General features: G+C 54.3%; 1 protein-coding gene across 3 annotated transcripts in view; it reads left to right on the top strand.

The window, feature by feature from the left end:
- KCNQ4 (potassium voltage-gated channel subfamily Q member 4) overlaps positions 1-21,420 on the top strand; it is a 56,346-nt gene that overhangs the window by 13,134 nt on the left and 21,792 nt on the right. For 2 of the 3 annotated variants that reach the window (XM_065915326.1, XM_065915346.1), the window contains exons 2-7: positions 18,465-18,555; positions 19,263-19,389; positions 19,609-19,784; positions 20,445-20,570; positions 20,937-21,047; positions 21,222-21,317. In XM_065915326.1, the coding sequence (XP_065771398.1) occupies positions 18,465-18,555; positions 19,263-19,389; positions 19,609-19,784; positions 20,445-20,570; positions 20,937-21,047; positions 21,222-21,317 (727 nt within the window). The remainder of the gene's footprint in view (positions 1-18,464; positions 18,556-19,262; positions 19,390-19,608; positions 19,785-20,444; positions 20,571-20,936; positions 21,048-21,221; positions 21,318-21,420) is intronic. The other variant, XM_065915336.1, reaches the window with a different exon arrangement.

Genomic DNA, 21,420 nt, shown 5'->3' with positions numbered 1-21,420 from the left:
CTGTCTGCCAGTTAGGGTGTGGAAATCACTGCTCCCTCCCAGCCCCTCAGTCTACAGATGCAGAAACTGAGGCCCGGAAGAGGGCATGGAACAAACTTAGGCTAGTGGCAGAGCCCAGGCTCAGCCCAAGAGTCCCGATTGTCCCCATCAACAGTAAAGAACAGTGCAAACCTCTCTGCAGCGCTGGCCTGGGCTCAGGTCCCCACTACGTGGTCTTGGGCAGGTCTCTTCACATCTCTGAGTTTCAGCCTCGGGGTCCAAAATGCTGCCTCAAACTGTGAGAAGAGCGTCACCTCTCCCATTTGAAGCTTTAAGGCATGCCTGACCCATCACGGGGCTTAATTAATGTTTACTCAGTGAATTTCACTGAATTCTCACAATGCTGGAGGAAGATATTTATTACACTATTTTTATACTGAGGCTCAGGAAGGAGAAGTGACTTGCCCAAGGGCATTCAGCGGAGAAGTGGCTGATATGGGGCTGGAGCCCAGGTGTCTGGGCACCTGTCTAGGACCCCTGATGGACACGCTCCTATTTTGAGCTCTCAGTGAAAAGCAGCTGGTGTCCCAAGCGAGCTCCATCCGTTGGTTGGCCAAAGTGTGTGTGTGTGTGTGTGTGTGTGTGTGTGTGAGGTTCGGCTGGCTGGCAGGCTGGAACTCAGCTCACATCAACCCCTGTGCTTCTGTGCTTGGGCCAGGCTGCAGCTGCTGCCCCATGGGGAAGGGACCTTTCCACTTGCCCTCCTGCCTCAAGGTTTTTTTCTTGTGGCCTGGCTGGCTGGAGAGAAGAGCTGGTCGTGGATGACTAACAGGGCACCTGCCAGCTCCTCCCACGTTGGAGTCTGGCCATCTAATGCCCTGCACATGACAGGCATGGGGTGAGCGCAGGGTGGGGAGAGGGATTTGTTCTTCTCTAATCTGGGGGCTGCAGCCCTCTTCTGTCTTGGCCAGGGCCGTGGGAGAGGTTTGTCCCTGGCCAGCCACCCCTCCATGCCCAGTGGCCCCAGCTCAAATCCCTGGCAAGCACCCAGCACCTCTGCTTGGGGCCTTCCCTTGTCCTGCTCATGCTCCCCGCCCCGCCCCCACACCAACCGAGGCCGAGCTGGAACTTATGGGGGCAGATGCAGGGGCGTCTGTGACTGGTGGAGATGCGGTGCCATGCAGCGTTTGGGGCTCAAGGATGGGGGCAGTGTCAGGGAGGTTTGGGGCTCAGGCTGGGGCAGAGTTAGGGAGAGGACCAGAATAGGGATGCAGAGTTCTGAGTGTTTGGGGCTAATGCTGGGCCACCCCTTCCTGGAGAAATTTGGCTACAAGTCAGGGAGGCAAATGTGTGGGCCGTGCCCGCCCGCCCCCCCCTTGCTGGGCAGTAAACACAGCCGTCTCCCAGGAGACGGGCCCAAACATCTCGGCCCCCCACGGTTATTTATACCAGGACTCCCTCTCCTTCTCAGGCCTGGTCTGGCCTCTCAATCCACTCCTGAGCTGAGCGTCCTGAGTGGAGGGTCCAGTCCCTGGCAAGGCAGGAGGCCCCAGCAGCAGGCCTGCTTAAACCCCACCAGGGACTGGGCGCTCACCACCTCCCAGTGGCATGTCTGCTAGAGGCACTGGGTCTTACTGATCAGAAATGTGCTCAAGAAGGCCAGGGCCTGGGGAGGCCAGAGTCCTGGGATCGAGCTCTGCCTTTGCTCTAAAGTGTCGTATGACTGTGGTCCCTGTCACCTCAGCTTCCCCACAGTTCAGCAGGAGGAAAGGGTCCTGATGGTGCAAACTTTTAGGCAGTAGATCTAGTTCTTTAAAGGAATCGTGACACAGGAGTACAATACATAAATACATTAAAGCCGAGCTGCTCTCGGTGGAACCAAGGGTGGGGCTCCAGACTTCTGCCCACTCAGCCTCTATGGCCCTGCATGCCACCAGCCTGGAGCCTCTGCATGAACCGCCTTATTCTAGAACACACTCCAGGGGACCCTGGAGTTCCCGTTTCAGGGCTGGCACAGGCCTCTTGACTGGTTCACCAGCCCAAGGTCCAGTGTTGTGTGAGTGCTCCTAGGATCAAGAGCAAACGTTTGCAGCCAGTGTAGATGAGAGCAGGCTGGAGCCGCCACAGGAATGTACCCAAGGCCCTTCCAGTGAGGAATGAGCCCAGTGTGGGAGGAGAAGAGGGCACACCAGGGGCTGGGTACTGGAGAGGAGCTGGGGCTGGCTGTCCCCTCTCTGCCAAATTCTAGCATGGGACACCAAGGAGTCAAAGGTTTTAAGTTCTAACCTAGCCCTCCAGATCGGCACGAAGGTGAATATGTCAAGAAGGATAGAACATCTTTTATTTAACAGCTTGTTGGCTTATAGTGCGTGGGTCTCCATTTGTACTCTTTCCCAGTCTCACCAGTGTTCAAGATGGACTTGCATTGGCTCTCCCTCCATCCACCCACCTCTGTAGGAACCCCAAGGTGCCCTTACCCAGAAATCTCAAGCTGCAGAGGACTGTGGGAAATTCCTGACTCACGGATGCTCAAGGCCCTGGAGACCTGGGTCTTCTTGTTTCCTCCCAGATACTGTCTGAGCTTCTACTTGGCCAGCCTGGGAGATGCGGAGGAGTCAGAACAGGCTTTACCCTTGATGGATGGATCCTAATGAGCTGGTGATGGTGGGGTGGGAGTGGACAGAGGAAGAAACTGTCTCTGCACAAAGTGGTCCTGGGGTCCCCAGAGGGGGCCAGGAATCCCAACCAGGGGCTGGGCTAGCACTCCTCAAAGCAGATCAGGGATTCTTGGGGAAGAAGGGGGACCATCCTGAGGAGAGGAGAGAACACGAAAGTCACCAAGGTGGAAATAGACAGGGTATGGAAGGGTGGAGTGTGGCCAGTGCCTAGTGTGTGTACAGCCTCAACCTCAGGTGGTGAATCATGAGGAGTCATTGTAGGATTATAAGTCAGGGAGGCGTGCTCGGACTGCAAGGTTAAGTGAACTGGGGTGAGGTTGGGGATGGAGTGGAGTCCTGGTGATCAGTGAAGAGGGAAGAAGGGAGGAGGAATGGGGTGAGTGCTTGGCAGGACAGGAGTGAGGGGCTGGGAAGAAAGAGTTGGTCTCAACTTTGCCTTCTGGAACCTCCTCTCCTGTGTCCCCCTTTGCTCTGTCTTGGTTTCTGCCTCTTTCCCCCACCATTCCGCTGCCCTGGGTCTCCATGCTGGAGAGAGAAGCACCTCTTCCCACACTTATCTCACCATATAGGTGGCAAGTGGAAGCCCCCAGCTGTGTAGGAGGGAACCTGTTCATTCACTCATTCACTCAAATAATATTGATAAGCTGCTCTTGCACCAAGCTCTGTCTGAGGTGTGGGAAAGATAGTGGCGAGAGAAGTTGCTTCATTCATGGAGCTTACATCATGGGGGGCTGGGGCCTAGACACTGTATCTTTCCCTGATGTCCCCCCTCTGGCTCTTTGGCCCATGCCGTTGGATGCCCAGGAGTGGGGCCTCTCTCCATTACCCTCTCATTCATTCCAGCTGCCCTGGCATTAGCACCCATCTTCAGAATATTGAGGAGGGGGATTCAATGATCATGGTCCCAACCCCAGGGACCACTCATCTCCATGATGAACCTGGGGCCTCGGGGCAGCACCCGGGCTCAGGCCCTAGTCTTTTTCACTTACCTGTGACTTTGAGCCCCTCACAAGAAACTTCCTGGCCTCAGTTCTTTATCATGTGGGGCTTTGGGAAGCCCCAAGGAAGCGAGGGGAGGGAAAGACCTGTCAGCTCCAGTGTCCCCCATTGGTGGACAGCTCCTCTGGCTGTGGGTAGAGGTGGAGACATGCCAAGGGCTCAATATCATCATCATTGTCAACCAAGATAATAGCCACTGTCTACTGTGTTCACTGTGGCCAGCCTCATGGTTCCTCTCATTTAATTTAGTCCCCACGACCAGCTCCCTATGGTCCGTGTATCTTCTCTCCCCGTTTGCCAGATGAGGAAACTGAGTCTCTGTAAGGTGACATGCCTGGTTTGATCGGTTCACGCGCGAACCTATCTGACTCTGGGAGCCCTTAAGGACGGCGCGATGAGGGTGCTGCTTGGCACCGGGCTGCCCCTCCTGGGCACTCAGCCTCGAGAGTAGTAACCCAGCCCCAGTTCCTCCCCCCCACCCTCCTCGGGGGCTGGCACCACCCTGAGTCTGGGCACTGGGTCCTACAACACTGGCCAGAGCAGTACCAGGGGCCGGATCAGTCCAGGACCCGATTTAGGGGCCTTGGCACCTCTGCGTTCCGGGGCTCTCCGTGCCCAGCAAGCGGCGTTGGTGGGTGAGCTAGCCGTGGACAGGGTGTCGCGCCCCCTTTTCGGCCCCCGTCCACGGGGACGCAGCGGCACCTTCACACTTTCCGCTTGGCCCGCTGCTCGCCTTTCAGGCCGCAGCGTTTTCAATTGTTAATTTGGAAACGGAAAAAGAAGCCGGCGGGGCGGGGGAGGCCGCAGGGAGGTAACCTGAGCCTGAGCGCCGCCCGCGCCCCTCCCGCGAGCGGTGCTGGGTGTCGGCGACGCTCCGCCCCTTCCAGGGACCGCCCGGAGCCCCGCCCACCACCGCGCCCCGCCCCTTCCAGTAGCTCCTCCCCGCGCCGACAAGGCCGGGTCAGCCTCCCCGACCCCGGAGCGGGAAGGGGACCCTGGGGAGGAAGGGAGAGAGGCCGTGCCGAGGGAGGAGTCCCTCTGGACCCCTCCTTGCCAGGAACCCCTCCCTCTCCCGAGGAGCCCCGCCTGCTGTCAGCCTCCTCCTTGTCCCGAAGTGAACCCAAGTCTTTCTGCAACCCCTCTGGGCGGGATTCAAGCGAGCCAAATCCCTGCCTCCAAGCTGCCGCAAGAGGGATCATTGGCCCCATTAGACAGACGGAGAAACTGAGTCCCAGAGAGAGACAGTTCACTTGCTCAAGGTCATGCAGCTAAGTCTGGGTTCTTGAACCTGGTAGGGGTTTGTTTCTTTTGGTTCTCAAACGTGTAGAGTTCTGTCTTCCTCAGGAGAGGAGGGGGCGCCGGGACTAGAGGTGCAATCTGTCCCCTTCCCCTGACCTCTTCCCTCTTTCTGTGGTTAATGAGCTTTTGGAAGTCCTGCTTTGATCTACCCTGACTCCTCCTTGCTATCATTATCCAATTATAGGGGAGTTTTGGAGGTTGAGGGGCTTCCCTGGTGGCTCAGATGGTAAAGAATCTGCCTGTAACACGGGAGACCCAGGTTAGATCCCTGGGTTGGGAAGATGCTCTGGAGAGGGGAATGACTACCCACTCCAGTATTCTTGCCTGGAGAATTCCGTGGACAGAGGAACCTGGTGGGCTACAGTCCGTGGAGTCGCAAAGAGTGAGACACCACTGAGCAACTAACACACTTTGGAGGTTGAAGGAGGTCTCTCTAGACTTTCCACACACAGGAGTGCCCTGCAAATGAAATGTAAAAGACCCTCCACTTCCAGCGACTCTAGAAGTTCTTTAGGATGGGCAGCTTCATTCATTTCCCATTGGGAAGCCAAGATCACCAGTCCCAGAGAGGTCAGCAGAAAATGGGGGCTCTTGTAGACCTTTCCTCAACCCCCTCCTCTCCCTGAGGAGTAACTGAAACTCAGACACAGCTTCCGGGTGGGGCAGAGCCAGGATGGAGAGCCTGTTGATCCAGGTCCCTAGCTTTGCCCACAGCCTGTGCCTCCCCTTCTGCTGCCCCCAACCCTGATCCCTTTCTTGGAGCCACCGCGCAGGCCCTTGCCTTTTAGGGGACTCTGAATCAGTGAGAACCTCTCCCCTTAAAACCCAAGGAAACTGAGGGGATGTCTGCAGACGTGCTTCCAGCCTAAAGCCTAAGACCCTCCTCGCCGCCCCTCCCTCTTGACCGTGGAACAGGCCAGTGTCACTCAGCCAGCCTTTCTCAGCTGTCCGAGCCCATTGGAGCCAGTCTTGCTGGATTTGGTCTGGCTGGTCCTGGATTTGGGGTTGCCACCCTGAGCATGGCTCTCAGAGCAGCATCTGTAACCAGCAGCCCCAGGTGTGGCCTGCGAGTTTGCATGCTGCTTTGCTTGTTAGCAGCAAAGGCATCCGAACACTCCTCTCCCATCATTTCCCCTCAGCCTCCCACTGGATGAGATCTTCAATGGCTGAGTCTGCAGGACTCCCCAGGTCATCCTCCCCAGGGGACCCAGCCCTCCCCGAAGCTCCTGTTCCACCCTGTCAGCTCTTGGTGCCCTCTGCTCTGGGAGTGCTGAGAACCAAGTGGCGGGGACTCAGCTCTCTCCCCTCTTTTGACTCTTCCCTCCCTCCCCTCTTCCCCCTTTGCACAAGTTCTGCTGATTCAGAGGACAGAATCTTCTTAGAGGTGACCCTGACCCCTGACAGGCTCAAGCAGCTGGAGGCCTGTGTAATCCTTGAATCCAGTGCCACCCTGACACATAGAGTAGGAAGGGCAGGGGCAGACTCCAGCCTGCCGCCCAGAGGAAGAAAATTTTAAGGTGGGGATGAGGGGTGGGTGCCTGGGTCCTTCTATGGAAAGAGAAGAACAAACATTACCTTATGACCCAGTTTCCCATTTCTAAAGAGAGGATTGATTGACTCTAAGGGATCTTTTGGTGACAAAATATAGTCAGTATCTGCTTGCCTCTTGTCACCTCTACTCCCCCTTGTACAAGTCACCATCATCTCTTACTTGGATTATATACCATTAGCTTCTCGATGCAAGGCAGGGGCAAACGCCATAGCCCACGCCTCCATCCCCTTACCTTGCCATAGTCTGTTCTCCACTCAACAGCCTGTGTGGTCTTTTGCAAGCGCAAGTCAGATCATGTTATTTTCTGCTTAGAATTCCCCATCTCACTTGGACTAAAAGCCCCAAACCTCACGATAGCTAGTGGATGATCTGCTTCCCCCCTCCACCACCTACCACTCCCCCCTTCCTCACTCCTCTCTGGGAGCACTCCCTTCTTGATGGTTCTGGAACACACCAGGCACCCTCTGGACAGGTCTTTTACACTTATCTTTCCTTCTGCTCAGAACCTTCTTCTCTGACACCTACCTGCATGGCTCACCACCTCATTTCCTTCAGGTCTCTGCCCTAATGTCACCTTCTCAATGCCACTCTCCCTGACCACCCTCTGTAGAACAGCTCCAGATTCCAATACCGATGTTCTTTGTCCCCCTTCCCAGCTTCATTTTTCTCCAGCATCATCTGACATTTTTAACGCTGTCTTGTTTATTTATTATGTCTCTTTCCCATGAGAATGTAAGTTCCATGCAGGCAAGGACATTATTGATCTTTGTGCCTGGCACATGACGAGCACTCAGTAAATAGTGAGTGAGTGAGTGAGTGAGTGAGTGAATGCTCTGTGGCTCTGAACTTCGTGGTTCCTGGGTGTTGCTACCTGCCCCTGTTCCCTCTGAATCCCATCTGCTACAGGGAGGGTTGAGATGTGGAGATGGAAGTGGCCACCCAGGGGAGGTGGGTGATACCAGTCCGAGGTCCAGTGCGGGGTTTGTCCCCTCTTTCAGGAGACTTTTTCCCAGCTCTCATTCTGAGTTGGGAGCATGGCATTCAAGGTGAGAAGGACAGGGTTTCCACCAGCTCTCGGTCTGTGGAAGGAGGCAGGGACTCAAAGAGTGCTTTTCACATGTTGAGGCAAATGCCATGATGGAGGTGAGTGTAGAGGTGGGAATGGGGGATTAAGGGAGCATAGGGTGGGGTTTCCACTCACCCAGTCAGGTTGGAGGAGGCATAGATACAACAGGAGCAAAGGTGAGGAAGGGAGAAAGCTCTGCTTGCTGATGTGCAGGAACTGAGCTGCAACAATGGAATATCATGTGCCAGGTGGGGCACCGAGCGTGGAGAGTCAGGTGGGGGAGGGCTTGCCTTGTAACCATGCTAAGGTGCTCGGGCCTGAGCCTGCAAGTCGATGGATTTCACACTTTAAAAAAAAGCAGAGAGCCCTTTGTTCAAATGAAATCTTATGCCAAGCTCAGCATGTAAAACTGAGTCACCCAAATTCACACAAGTGGCTCAGGTGGAACCAGGGGAAAGTTTCCACTGACCACCTTGTTTTCATTGCCAAAGTTCAGGCTGCCTGAATTCCACCCCTTAGTTTGCTTTCACCTCACTGGCCTCCTGCTTGGGAGCCCATGCTCCCTGTTTATCTGTGTTGTCTGTACAGCCTGCCCAGCCCTGAGCAGATGGATAGCCCCTCTTCCCTCCTTGTTCCCACCCTTGCTTGATGTGTTGCTCAGTGTACTTACCTGGGGTACTAGCTAGTCTGGCTGGCACAGCAGAGGGAAGCAATGAGAACAAGTAGGAGATTCCCAGGTGGCCTAGTGGTAAAGAATCCACCCTCCAATGCAGGAGATGCAAGAGACACACGTTTAATCCATGGGTTGGGAAGATCCCCTGGAGTAGGAAATGACAACCCACTCCAGTATTCTTACCTGGAAGATCCTATAGACAGAGGAGCCTGGCAGGCTACAGTCCATGGGGTCGCAAAGAGTCGGACACGATTGAGCACACACATACACACACAGGAGATTTGGAGCCGGTCCAGGTGGGAGAGGATGAAGCTGTGACTTATTAAAACACCTTGTCTAGAAGACACCACCTTCCATATCATAGTGGGACCAAGACCTTTCACACTGGCTCAAGAAAAATTGGCATGTGGAGGTAGAGAACACCTACCAGAAGGAGAGGGAAGAATCCGTAGAGGCTTCATAAGGAAGCAGATGTGGGTTTTGCAGAGCCGAGAGGGGGAGATGAGACTCTGGAGGGGCAGTCTCATCTCTACTTCTCTCTGCATCTCTGCCAATGTGCGTCTGTGGTTCCTAACTCCATTCCTGAGAAAAACAATCTGATTGGCTCAGCCCAACCTAGACGGGGGCAGGGGGGTGGGGAGAAGACTGTCTTGGGCCAGTGTCCATCTCCTGGTGGCCAGGAGAGGGGCACGGAGCTGTGTGGCTCCACATGGGGCTGGCCCTTCCAGAGCTGTCAGGGCCATCTCCAAGGCGGCCCCATGTTCTGTGCATCCTGTACGATGCCAGGGGCTGGGCTGAGCGGGACAGCGGTGCTGAATCCAGCCTGTGCTCGAAGGTGGATCAGCCCAGAGCAAGGGATGCCTGGTTCTTATGAGGTCATTTTGGAAGGGTCAACTTTTCATCATTTTTTTAGGCTGAAGGGAATGCCTTTTCTAATTGATCCTCCAAGAGGGCGCATGTTTTTCATAGTTTGTACTATGCACTGGCAGCTGTCCTCCCTCCAGGGACAGCCTCAGAGACTCTGGAGCTAGCTGAAGACCGGCCCTTTCCCTTCCGCCCCACGGCTGGAGAGTTACGAGGCTGAAGGGACTTTAGCTGTCACTGAGATGTCCCCCATCTTCTTGGTGCAGATGGGGAAATTGAGGCCCCATGGAGGCTTCACCCCTAGCCCTGAACCCCAGCGCAGGCCTCTGACCCAGAGAAGCGGCGGCCGCGGCAGCAGCCCTGGTGTGGGTCACGTGCTTTTGCTCCCTTTGCCATATTTAGAATCGCTGGATCAGGGAAACTTCTTCTTGTCCCAGCCCCTGAGGATTCTTGGAAAGAGCCTCGCTCTGGGGCCTGGCTGACTGCCCCTCCGCTTTATCCCCTTGCAAGAGAAAGATTGAGCCTGTTCTCCCCAGAGGAGCTGGGGCCACCGAACCACACTGCACCCCTGTCAGGAAGTGCCTCTCAGGCCTAGCTGAAGTTCCTTCTGCAGTATCATCTCTGGCTTGGGGTTTAAGAAGCCCTTTTCTGCGGGAAGGTGGTGGGGGACATGACCTCTGCCTCGCATAAGGAACCTTGCATAAATGGGGACCCACTGGCCCCAGAATCCCCCAGTCCAGGGAGGACAGACCCTTACCTCTGAGATCCTGGTCTGGAGGGCAAGGAAAGGGAGACACAGTCCCCAAGCCAGGTGCAGAAATGACAGAGCCAGCTGGTGGCCAGGCAGGCGCAGACCCTGGCAGGGCTCAGTCTGGGAGGAGGGACACTAGAGAGAGGAAAGGAAGGAAGGAAGTAGGCCCTAGGGGAAGGGAGGACTGGGGCCTGGAAGTGCATTTACTTTGGCCTTGTGGGGAGGCTGGGGGGCGGGGTGGGGGGGTCCCTTATCCCACACAAGCTCCTTCTTCCCTCAGGATCATCAAGCCCTAAGAAACAAAAAAGGCCCAACCCAACCCAAACCAAAAATGCATGTATAGAGCACCACGATGTTCTGCATCTTTTCTCTCATCCTCACCTTTGGGGATGATGGTCCTGTGCTCCCATTGGACCACTCTCCAGGGTCTGGTCAGCTCCCTTTTCCATCCTCCACACCTGTGGTTTCAAGTCTCGTCCACCTCTTTAGACCCCCACCCACACTGCTCCCTTCTGAGAAGTTGGTCTGGCTTCGTCTTCCCAGAGAAAGTAAAATCCCCTGATGAGGGATCCCTGGGCTTCCCCCATCTGACCCCCAATCTCCTCTCCCACCTGGTCTCTCCCCCTTCTTGCCTGTCACCTTAGAAACTGGCTGAGTCCCTTCTTCTCAGCACCAGCGCTTCTGCTCTGGATCCCAGCCTCCCAGTTGCCCTGCAGACGTCATTCCATTGATCACTCCGTCTCTGTCACATCTTTAACTTCTCCCTCTCTCCTGGCTCCTTCCACTCTGCCTCTCTCATCTGAAAACAACAACGGCGAAAAGAACACTGGCTTATTCCCTGTGCTCTGTGTCTTTCTCCAGCTACCGATTTCAGCTTCCACACTTTGCAGTTAAATTTCTTTAAATAGCTAAACCTCCACTGTCTCTACTTTGTCACAGTTCCTCTTCCTTTCTCATCCCATTGAGACCTGCTCTGGCCCTCCCCTCTGTCTGTGGCTGACCTTGCCAAGGTACCCAGTGACCAACTTGTCACCAAATCCAATGACATTTTTCGGATCTTATCTTGTTTGACCTCTTTGGCAGCATTGGACACTGTTGTCCACTCCGTCCTTGAAACACTTTCTTCTCTTGGCTTGACACCTCTGTCTCCTGGTTTCCCTTCCATTTCACTGGCTGCTCCTTTCCAGTCTGGTGGAGGGTCTCTCCTCCTTCTGAGTTGCTGGGGATCCATTGGGTCCTCCTGTACATTTTCCATATGCCCTCTGGACTGTCTCAATCTTTCCTCTTGTCTTTGGTCGCCATCTCTCCCTTGATGTACTCCAAGTGCACATTTCTGGCTCAGGTCTCTGTCTTCATACCTAGAGTGTTTACCCAGCCTTCTGCATCTCAACATGTCCAAAACGGAATTCATCACCCCATATCTACTCCTCCACGAGGCTCTCCTATCTCACAGTTCAGTCATGGCACCTTCATCCATCCAGTCCCCAAACCAGAAATATGAGTCATTCTCTTTCATTGTCCCCATTTCCAATTAATCACCAAGTCTTGCTTACTTTCTCTAGTCCATCCACTTACATGCTCCCACCAGCATCTCTTACCTGAATGATTGAGGATCTTCCTACTTGCTCTTCCTGATCAGTCTCACCTCTTGTAACCCGTGCTCCCTACTGCCCCTGAGTGGTGGTCCTAAAACACAAATCTGACCATATCATTCCCTCTTAAAATTCTTCAGGGACTTCCCTGGTGGCCCAGTGGTTAAGACTCCACACTTCCAATGCAGGGAACCCAGGTTTGGTTCCTGATCAGGGGACTAGGTCCCGATACCCAACTAAAGATCCTAAATGCCACAACTAAGACCTGGCACAGCCAACCAACCAAACAAATCCTTTTTATTTTTTAAAGAAAGTGTTTAAAAAACAAAAACCTTTTCAGTGGTTCCCCACTGCCTTCAGGTCACGTTCATAGGGCCTTAGGGTGCCTGATCTGGCCCTCTATGGCTTGTCCTCTGCCCCTTCATTTTAGGCCCCTACCTGCCAGAACTACGGGCCACCCTGGACTGCCTACAGGTCCCCACATCTCTGTTGCTCACACACACATCCTACTTTCTCTGCTTGGTGCACTGCCACCTGACCTTGTCGCCTCCTCCAAGTCTTCACTGATCCCTCCACTTGGGCTCTGCTAAAGCCATCTTGAGGTTCCCCCAAACCCCCGGGCACCTTGTCATCACCTTGTCTATCATGTCACCTCTATGTTATACTTGTTAATTTTTTGGGTGGGGGAAGTCCTATATGATTCATTTCAGGCTTTACAATAAACCTGACTGGGTATAGATGGCAATGAACATTTCTTAAGTGAACGTGGCTCTGAGAGGTTAGGCGCTAGCATCTTTTCTGCTGCTTGACTCTACTCCCTCAGGCCTCCCACCTTCCACATCCCTGTCTCTCCAGCCTCCGAGCATCTGCCTCTCTGGGAACATCTCCAGAGAGTCTGGAACTGAGTTCACGGCTGACCCTTCCTTCCCTTCTACCCCACTACTGGGGAGTCATAAGACTGACACTCATACTGCTGACAGGGTGCCTGGGGCCCAGAGAGGTACTATGGTGTGGTGGTCCAAATGGACTTGGGTTTAGGTCCCAGCCTTATGGTTTTGGACAACCTAGCATACCTTTCTTTCTTCTTTTTTTTCAATCATTTTTCCTTTTATTTATTTTTTATTGAGGTCTTTATTGAATTTGTTACAATATTGCTTCTGTTTTTTTTTTATGTTTTGGTTTTTTGGCTACAAGGCATGTGGAATCTTGGCTCCCCGACTAGGGATCAAACTCGCATCCCCTGCATTGGAAGTCAAAGTCTTAACCACTGGACTGCCAGGAAAGTCCCTTTTTTCTTTTAAACAACAGTTTTATTGAGATGTAATTCACATACCATATCCACCTGTCCCCTTTAAATGTGCACAATTTGTAGTTTTAATGTAGTCACAGAGTTGTATAGCCATCACCGTACACCTCTCTGAGCCTGTTTCCTCCTCGCTAATGAGCTGTGATGACTGTGGGGCTGGGAGGGGGGTTAGGAATATAGGAACATGCACGTGGAGGGCTCCGCTCAGTGTCTGGCCAATAGGGAGCCTTGGCCAGGAGGCACAGTTACGGGGTCAGACAGCGAACTGGGGTTAAACGAGGTCAGTATGAAACCCACCTCCCCAGAAGGATTTTCCTACCCCTCCTCCTTGCTCTGTGGCTGTTTCCCTGGCAGTAATTTGAGGAAGGCCATGGAAACAGGGGTGCTGGGGTGAGGGGGAAAAGCAATGATTACAGTTGTTTAAAAGACCTTGAGACTTCCCTGGTGGTTCAATGGCTAAGACGCCATGTTCCCAGACTACATCTCTGGTCCGGGAATTAGATCCTACATGCTGCAACTAAAGATTCCACATGTGCAAGGAAGATTGAGGATATGCCGCCACTAAGACCCAGTGCAGCCAAATAAATAAATAAATATTAAAAGTAATAATAAAAAGCCTTGAGTTGGCTAATAATTGAGTCATCCATAGCCCCTCCCATTCACTAACCTAGTGACTCTTTAAAGTGTGGTCCCTGGGGGAACAGCATTAGAACACCCAGGAATTTTGTAGAAAGCATACTTTCAGGCCTCAGTTCATACTGAATCAGATGCTCTAGAAGTGAGGCCCCGAAATCAGTATTTGAATAAGCCCTCCAGGTAACTCTGCTGCCCGCTCTACTTTGAGAACCATATATCTAAGCAAGCCATTCACTTATTCACCCCTGATCTCCTTGCTGCCCTTGTGAAAGAATAGCATAGTCACAGAATGGGTGGGTGGGGGAAAAAGGCTTTTGATAGGTCTCACAATAAGCCCCGGCCAGGACTTCCCTGATAGCTCAATTGGTAAAGAATCCACCTGCAATGCAGGAGACCCCAGTTTGATTCCCAGGTCAGGAAGATCCCCTGGAGAAGGGATAGGCTACCCACTCCAGTATTCTTGGGCTTCCCTTGTGACTCAGCTGGTGAAGAATCTGTCTGCAATTCGAGAGACCTGGGTTCAGTCCCTGGATGCAGAAGATGCCCTGGAGAAGGGAAAGGCTACCCACTGCAGGATTCTGGCCTGGAGAATTCCACGAACTGTATAGTCCATGGGGTCGCACGCAAAAAGTCAGACACAACTGAGTGACTTTCACTTCACCACTTCAGGGAGAACCAGTCCGGCAGCACCCACTGGTCCCAGCTCTGCCTGATTGACTGGGAGAACGGGGGCCCGAGCTGCAGCCAGGCATGCTGGACAAAGATGCTCCAGTAAGTAGCTGCCAGCCTGGCCTCTTTGCTGGGGAGATTGTAGAGAGCCCCAGCCTCCAGCTCTGTGTAGATAGGGAACTGAAGCCTCAGAAAGGGGCCATAGACAGTCCTTTGTTGTATGAATGAAGTCACAGACTCGTTCTGGCAGATACAACCAGAAACCAGCTCAGGGTGACTTCTCTCTGTCTCCTCCACCCCTAAGCTCCAGACATGATTTCCCTCTGCTGTCCCAAGTGTGGGTGTCTGTGTGAGGACCCCTCAGGAAGGCCACAGCAGCTAGGGTCCTGGCTCTAGCTGGCAAAATTAAGAATTCACTGAGTAATCTTGAGCAAGTCTGTCCTTCCCTGGGCCCCATTTCCTCGCCTGGAAGATGGGGATAATTATTCAGCTGCCTGGAATACAAGATGTTCGCTGTCAGACTAAATGTATCTGTTCAACTGTATTGAGCATGTAATCCCCTGCCAGTGTGTGAAGACTGGAGAGGTGAAGTTCACGGGTTTTTAAAACAGTGTCTACTAAATGGAGCTGGTCAAGGATGGAGACTCACCTTCTCTTCCCTTTTCAGGAAGGCTGCTGGTGAGCCCATTGTGTTGGGGATGGATGTGCTTAGGGCTTTGGGAGCCTCTTCAGTGGGTGAAAACTGGGGGCTTTGGTGACATGATGTTTTGATGTTTGTTTAAGTTGAATTTCTGCTGTGCATTTATTCAGGTGAGAGGGGGGATGGGGCCATTACTCTGGGGAGGGGGTAGTTGGAGAAGACCTCTCCAAGGAGGAGATGTTTGAGTAGAGATCTCCCATGAGAATGGGAGCAATAAATAGGCAGAGGAAATAGCAGAGCAAGCGCAAAGCCTGGCGGTGGAAAAACTTTTGATGTGTTCCAGGAACGGCAGGGAGGTAGAGCACCTGATGGAGGAACTGGAGAGAGGCAGATCAAGTTCAAGGGCTGGTGGGACTGGATCTCACAGAGCCTTGCTGGACATGCTGAGGAATGTGACTGCCACTCTCCAAGTGCCAAATCAGGGGAGAGCCTAGTTTCTGGCTTTGCTTTGTAGGACGATCATGCTGATTGCTCTGAAGAGGGTTCCAGTTGGGCCAGAGTGGAGGCAGGGAGACCTGTCAAGGGTGAGATGTTGGGGGTTAGTGAGTCCAGCGCTACAATTCTGTAGTTAACGCCCGTAGAAATTGCTAAAGGATGGGATGTGGCGGGCAAGGGAAAGGAGGAGTCAAGGGTTGCTCTTAGATCATTGGCCTGAGCCCCTGGATGGGAGATGGTGCCATTCCTGAGATGGGGAAATTTTAGGGCAAATTGAGAGTTTGTTTTTGGACATTATGTTGGGTTTGAAAAGCCTCTAGACATCTGAGAAGAGATGCTGAGCAGGCTGTTGGCAGGCAAGCTGGACTCGGGGGAGAGGCTGCCACACCCCCACACCTGCTAAATGGCCAAGGTTGTTGTGGTAAAGGGGTGGGGACAGAATTTTAAGGGTTCTCCCCTGCCCCTGCTGGTATGTTTAAGGAAATGAATTAAATATTTAATATTTATTTGGCTGAGCCAGGTCTTAGTTGTGGCATGTGAACTCTCAGTTATAGCAGGTGGGATCTAGTTCCCTTACCAGGGATCAAACCCAGGCTCCTCTGCATTGGGAGCACAGAGTCTTAGCCACTGACTCACCAGGGAAGTTGCTGCATCTTAAAACTGATATTAATTTGTTACCTGACCAGTCATGTTTATTCTTTAAAAATATCTGGAAATGAAGATAAGCAGAAAGCAAAACAAAAGCCAAATCACTCTTAATTTTGCCATCCAGAGACCAGCCCTGCTCACTCTTGGTTTTTATTAATACATAAAAAACATCTATACTTAAAAAGTTGGAATCATGTTGCTTTAAGTTTTTATAATCTGCTTTTTTCACTTAACCTATTGTGAAGCGGACATTTTAGAGATGTGTAACTCTTGACATGGAGAACATAATGTTGAGGGGAAAAAAAAACTATTGAAACACTCAGTGCAAAGCCCCAAACATGACCCATTTATTACCTGAGGTTCTGAGATCAGTCGAGCGATGTGATGGAAGGATTTCTGTCCAGGGCTGGGCTGAATGCCTATCGAGATTTGGCTGCACCCCTTCCCAGAGGAGGGGACGGGATAGGATTGACCTCCGGAGGACCTTTCTGCCCTGAGCCCATTCCCAGTGGATGTGGCACTGGGTTCACCAGCGTTTTCTGTGGCTAATTATTGAACACGAGGAGCTGGTGCTCCCCCTACCCCCACCCCCCACCACACACACCGCCCCCCTGCCCACCGCCCCGTGTCTTACATCTTTGCTGACTCAGCTCCTACCTGGAACTGGCCAAGGAGGCCTCTTCCTCACTCATTCATCCAAAACCCTTTACTGACATCTGCCACCTACCTTCTCCCTGGGCGGGTGCTGGGCTGAGGCTCTGTCCCCGCCCTCCGAGCAGGCAGGGAGCCCTGTCCAGGGAGGTGTAGGTGGGCCAGGTGGAGTGGTGCCCTTCCTGTGTCTCTGCACCCCACCCCATCTGCCCTGACTTCACAGATGATGAGACTGGCTCAGAGAAGGTGACTTTCTCAGAGTCACACACATTGTAGGACTGGCATTTGAACTTGGGTCTCTGACTCGGAGCCCATGCTTCTGCTGTCATGAAAAAGTAAAGATGTCACTCAGTTGTGTCTGACTCTTTGCGACCCCATGGACTATAGCCTACCAGGCTCCTCCATCCATGGAATTTTTCAGGCAAGAGTACTGGAGTGGGTTGCCATTTCCTTCTCCAGGGGATCTTCCCAACCCAGATTTTGAACCCTGGTCTCCTGCACTGCAGGCAAACGCTGATGAAACAGGAACACAAATAAAATGCTGTTGACTGTGACCTGGGGCTTCCCAGGTGGCGCTAGTAGTGAAGAACCTGCCTGCCAGTGCTAGGAGACATAAGAGACGTGGGTTCGATCCCTGGATTGAGAAGATCCCCTGGAGGAGGGCATGGCAACCCACTCTGTATTCTTGCCCAGAGGATCCCATGGACAGAGGAGCCTGGCAGGCTACAGTCCATGGGGTTGCAAAGAGTCAGATACAACTGAAGCGACTTAACACGCACACATGCAGATAGTGATTGGAAGGCAGGCACAGGGAGGGCGTTCTGAGCTGACGGTGGGATGGGGGCTCCCCCAGCAGGCGCGTTGGGGTGAGGGGAGCTTGAGCAGCGTTTCCTCAGGCTCCGATGATGAGGCGTTTCAGGCAGAGTGCAGCGGCAGCAGTCCCAGGTAGGGGCACTCTGGGAACATTTGGGGTAGGCTGTGGGTCAATGCGTTTCCAGAGAAATGCATTCCCTCAGGAGTCTCTTCCAGGCATGACACCCCCATCAAAAGGAGGAGTGCTTCCTGGAGACCAGCCTCGTTGCCTTTTGCTGCACCTGTGGCTGTGCCCCACACCCTATCTTCCCTCACATGTTCACTCCTCATGTCCTTTCCCCTCTTCCCATCCACTGGGACATTAGGAACCCTGACTGTCATCTCATCTCTGTCCTGGACATCCTGGTGACCTTGGGTGACTCCCTTTCCCACTCTGAGCCTCAGTTTCCTCATGTGTGCAATTGAGGTTAATTCATGAGCTCATCATGAATCAGATGAGTTGGATTCTAAAGTTCCTTCCATTTCTAAATGTCTGGTTCTGGGCCACTCAGTAGCTTCCCGCTGCCCTGTGGGGAGTTCCAGGCCTTGATGGCATGGCCCCCTGATGCCCAATTGCCCTCCCCACACCCTCTCCCCCTCTGCATCCTCCCCTCCCTATCTGTCTTCCCCGATGCCCTTTCCTTCCATAGCTGTCTCAGTATTTAATTTCATAAGAACCCACGAAGGCAGAAGCAATTGTCTTCATTCTGCAGATGAAGCTATGCTTCATAAGGAAGAGGGGTTCTTGGGTTCCTCCCTCGGCCAGCCCAGACAGACCTGCCCGGCACAGCTCAGAGTCCACCTCTGGGAGCTGTGGGTGCATCAAGGGCAGTTGAGAGGATTGTAAGTTGTCTGTGAGTCCAGCCATCTGGAGCTCAGGGGCTTCCCTTTGAGGTCCAGCACAGAGCCACAACTCCAGGGAACTCTGATTCTTAGTCCACTTTCCAGATTATTCCCCAGTAATTCCCCTTCCTTTCCCCTTCCTCTTCCTCCCCCTCCACCTCTTCCTTCTTCCCTTCCTCCTCCTCCTCCTCCTCTGCAGCCCCTTGCCAGAGGCTCCTCAGCTGCCCTGTCCATCCAGCATCTAACCCTCTCCTTCATGCTGCTATTGTAGATTTTTGCTGGTCTTCAGCTGCCTGGTGCTGTCCGTGCTGTCCACTATCCAGGAGCACCAGGAACTTGCCAACGAGTGTCTCCTCATCTTAGTGAGTGCTGGAATCTGGGTCTGAGGGAGGGGTAGCACCTCTGGGCTGAGGGTGAAGGTCAAGTGAGGCTTCACATAGCATATCTCAGAGAGTGGCTTTCTGTGCTGTGTTCGCTGACATGGTGACTGTACTTCTCTGGGCTTCATAAAAGCCCAGAGGGCTTTATGGGTTGCCATAAAAGCCCAAAGGGCTCCCCTGCTTTATAGCAGGTGTTGGGAGAGCTCCTGTCTCTATACTAGGGCTTATGACGGGCCCAGAGAAGAGGAGAGGAGGCCCACTCCTCAGGATCAAAGCTGCTAATGCCACCCCCATGGGATCTGGTTTTAACCCCTAAACAGAAGCACTTCAGAGGGGCACTGTGACCGACAAACACTCTTGTGTCACCTGGTCAGGGTTACAGAGGCTGAGATGGCTGGGAGGGTGGGGGGAGGGCAGGATGAGGAGCAGAAAAACTCAGACAGTTCATGGGCACAGCAACGGGGGACAGACTTGAGCTTTCAGTCTCTCTGGAAGACATGGAAGAAGCCACTTGCCTTCTGGAACCCTCCCCAGGTCCATCCAGGCATCAGGTGTAAGAACCTCCAGGAGAGGCAGGCTGAGGAAATTCTAATATCCCTAACCCAGGAACTCGGGCTGGGTGGGTGCTGTGTGATCTAGGCCCGGGGCCTGAAGAGTGGGGACCAGAACTCAGGGCCCTGGTCCCACAGGAATTCGTGATGATCGTGGTGTTTGGTCTGGAGTACATCATCCGCGTCTGGTCTGCTGGATGCTGCTGCCGCTACCGAGGATGGCAGGGCCGCTTCCGCTTTGCCAGAAAACCCTTCTGTGTCATCGGTAATGGCCCTATCCCTCCCGCACCTGATCTTTGACCCCAGACCTCAGGGTTGACACCCTGACCCCAGGACCCTGGCTAATGACACAGACTCAACGGCCCTTCCCAGTCGCCCCCTCGGGCCCCAGGAACCACCCCCGGCCCCAGCCTCGGGTCCAGGCACGGGGTAGGTGGGCTTTCCGACCCTGGCCGTGACCTCGCCCCGTTCCCCGCCTCTGCAGACTTCATCGTGTTCGTGGCCTCGGTGGCCGTCATCGCCGCGGGCACACAGGGCAACATCTTTGCCACGTCCGCGCTGCGCAGCATGCGCTTCCTGCAGATCCTGCGCATGGTGCGCATGGACCGCCGCGGCGGCACCTGGAAGCTGCTGGGCTCGGTGGTCTACGCGCACAGCAAGGTGAGGCCGGGCGGGGGCGTGTCCGGGGCGGAGCTGGAGCGGCAGGGGGCGGGGCCTGGCGGAGCCGGGGGCGGGGTTGGGATTTATGGGTGTCTAGGCACCCAGGGTGACTGAACTGAACTGAACTGAAGGGACCCAGCGCCAGCGATCCCACCGGGGCTCGTGGGGACCGGGCAGGGGCGGGGTCAGGACCAGGCCAGGTCCTGACCAGGACGTTCAGGACCAGTCCAGGAGGCGGGGCCTGAGGGGCAGAAGCTTTTGGGTTTAGGGGTTTACACTCACAGCGAAGTGGTGACCTGCAGCGGGGTCTGAGGGTGGAGCTGCGGTGGGGCCGGATGTGGGGTCGGATGGAAGCCTGAAAGTGGGGGGCAGTGCACGGTGGGCTCGTGGGCGAAGACCTGGGCCTGGAAGCTGGAGGGTCAAGGGCAGGGCCACGGCGGGGCATGCTCTGAGGCTCTGTGAGGACCTGGCTGCGCCCGAAAGGCGGGCAGGATATCCTGGAAGGGAGTCACTGAGAAAGGCCGGCAGAGCGGCCACCAGGGACTTCCGAGAGGTGGGTACTCTTAACCCGTTCAGAACACCTCCCATAGGCCATTCTGGGAGCCGTCCACCTCCCCCCCTGTGCCGGGAGGGTGGTCTCATCCCTTGCTGCGCCCACAGGAGCTGATCACCGCCTGGTACATCGGGTTCCTGGTGCTCATCTTCGCTTCTTTCCTGGTCTATCTGGCCGAGAAGGACGCCAACTCCGACTTCTCCTCCTACGCCGACTCGCTCTGGTGGGGAACGGTGCGTGAGGGTCTGTGTAGGGCCGCCCTTCTCCCTGGGACCCTTCCTGGCCTGATCATTGTGACCCCAAATCCCGTGACCAGCCCCTGTGTTAGTCCCCCAGCTTCCCCCAGTGGACCAGCTTGTGCCCCCTTCTAGTTCCCTACATCAAGCCCTTGTGACCTCTACCCTTCTCCCCATCAGCAAGGGGGAGGGGGAGAATCCATTGATTAGGAACCAGCCCCTGTGACAAGTCCTTGTGACCAGTTCCTGTGGGCAACCATGGAGGCCCCCCTCATGATCAGGCTCCCACCTCCCTGTGCCCCAGCAATCTCCTGTGGGTGGACCCCCTGACCAGCCCTGCAGGTAATTTCTTTGTGTCCCCAGATTACACTGACAACCATCGGCTACGGTGACAAGACGCCACATACGTGGCTGGGCAGGGTCCTGGCTGCTGGCTTCGCCTTACTGGGCATCTCCTTCTTTGCTTTGCCCGCTGTGAGTCCCCCTTCACTTAGGACGGCCCAGCCTAGGGGAGGGGGTCCTGGGGAGAGAGCCTGCTAAGCCCCTGTCCAGCATTTGCATGGGTGGGGGAGACACCTCAGATGGCAGCAGTAGGGGTACCTTTAAAGCCTTTGGCTGCCCCACCTCCAACCATGCCTATTGCCCTAGGGCATCCTCGGCTCTGGCTTTGCCCTGAAGGTGCAGGAGCAGCACCGACAGAAGCACTTTGAGAAGCGGAGGATGCCAGCAGCCAACCTCATCCAGGTACAGGAGCCCCAGGAAGCCCCTGAACTGAACTGGTGTGTCAGATCTGTATGCTGGCCCTTGTGTCCCACTTCACAACTATGACTCCACTCAGAGAGAATTT

The sequence above is a fragment of the Muntiacus reevesi genome, chromosome 1 (genome assembly GCF_963930625.1).
Source record: "Muntiacus reevesi chromosome 1, mMunRee1.1, whole genome shotgun sequence".
NCBI lineage: Eukaryota > Metazoa > Chordata > Mammalia > Artiodactyla > Cervidae > Muntiacus > Muntiacus reevesi.
Note: the sequence above shows the minus strand (reverse complement) of the source record. Positions and strands in the feature narration are given on the sequence as shown.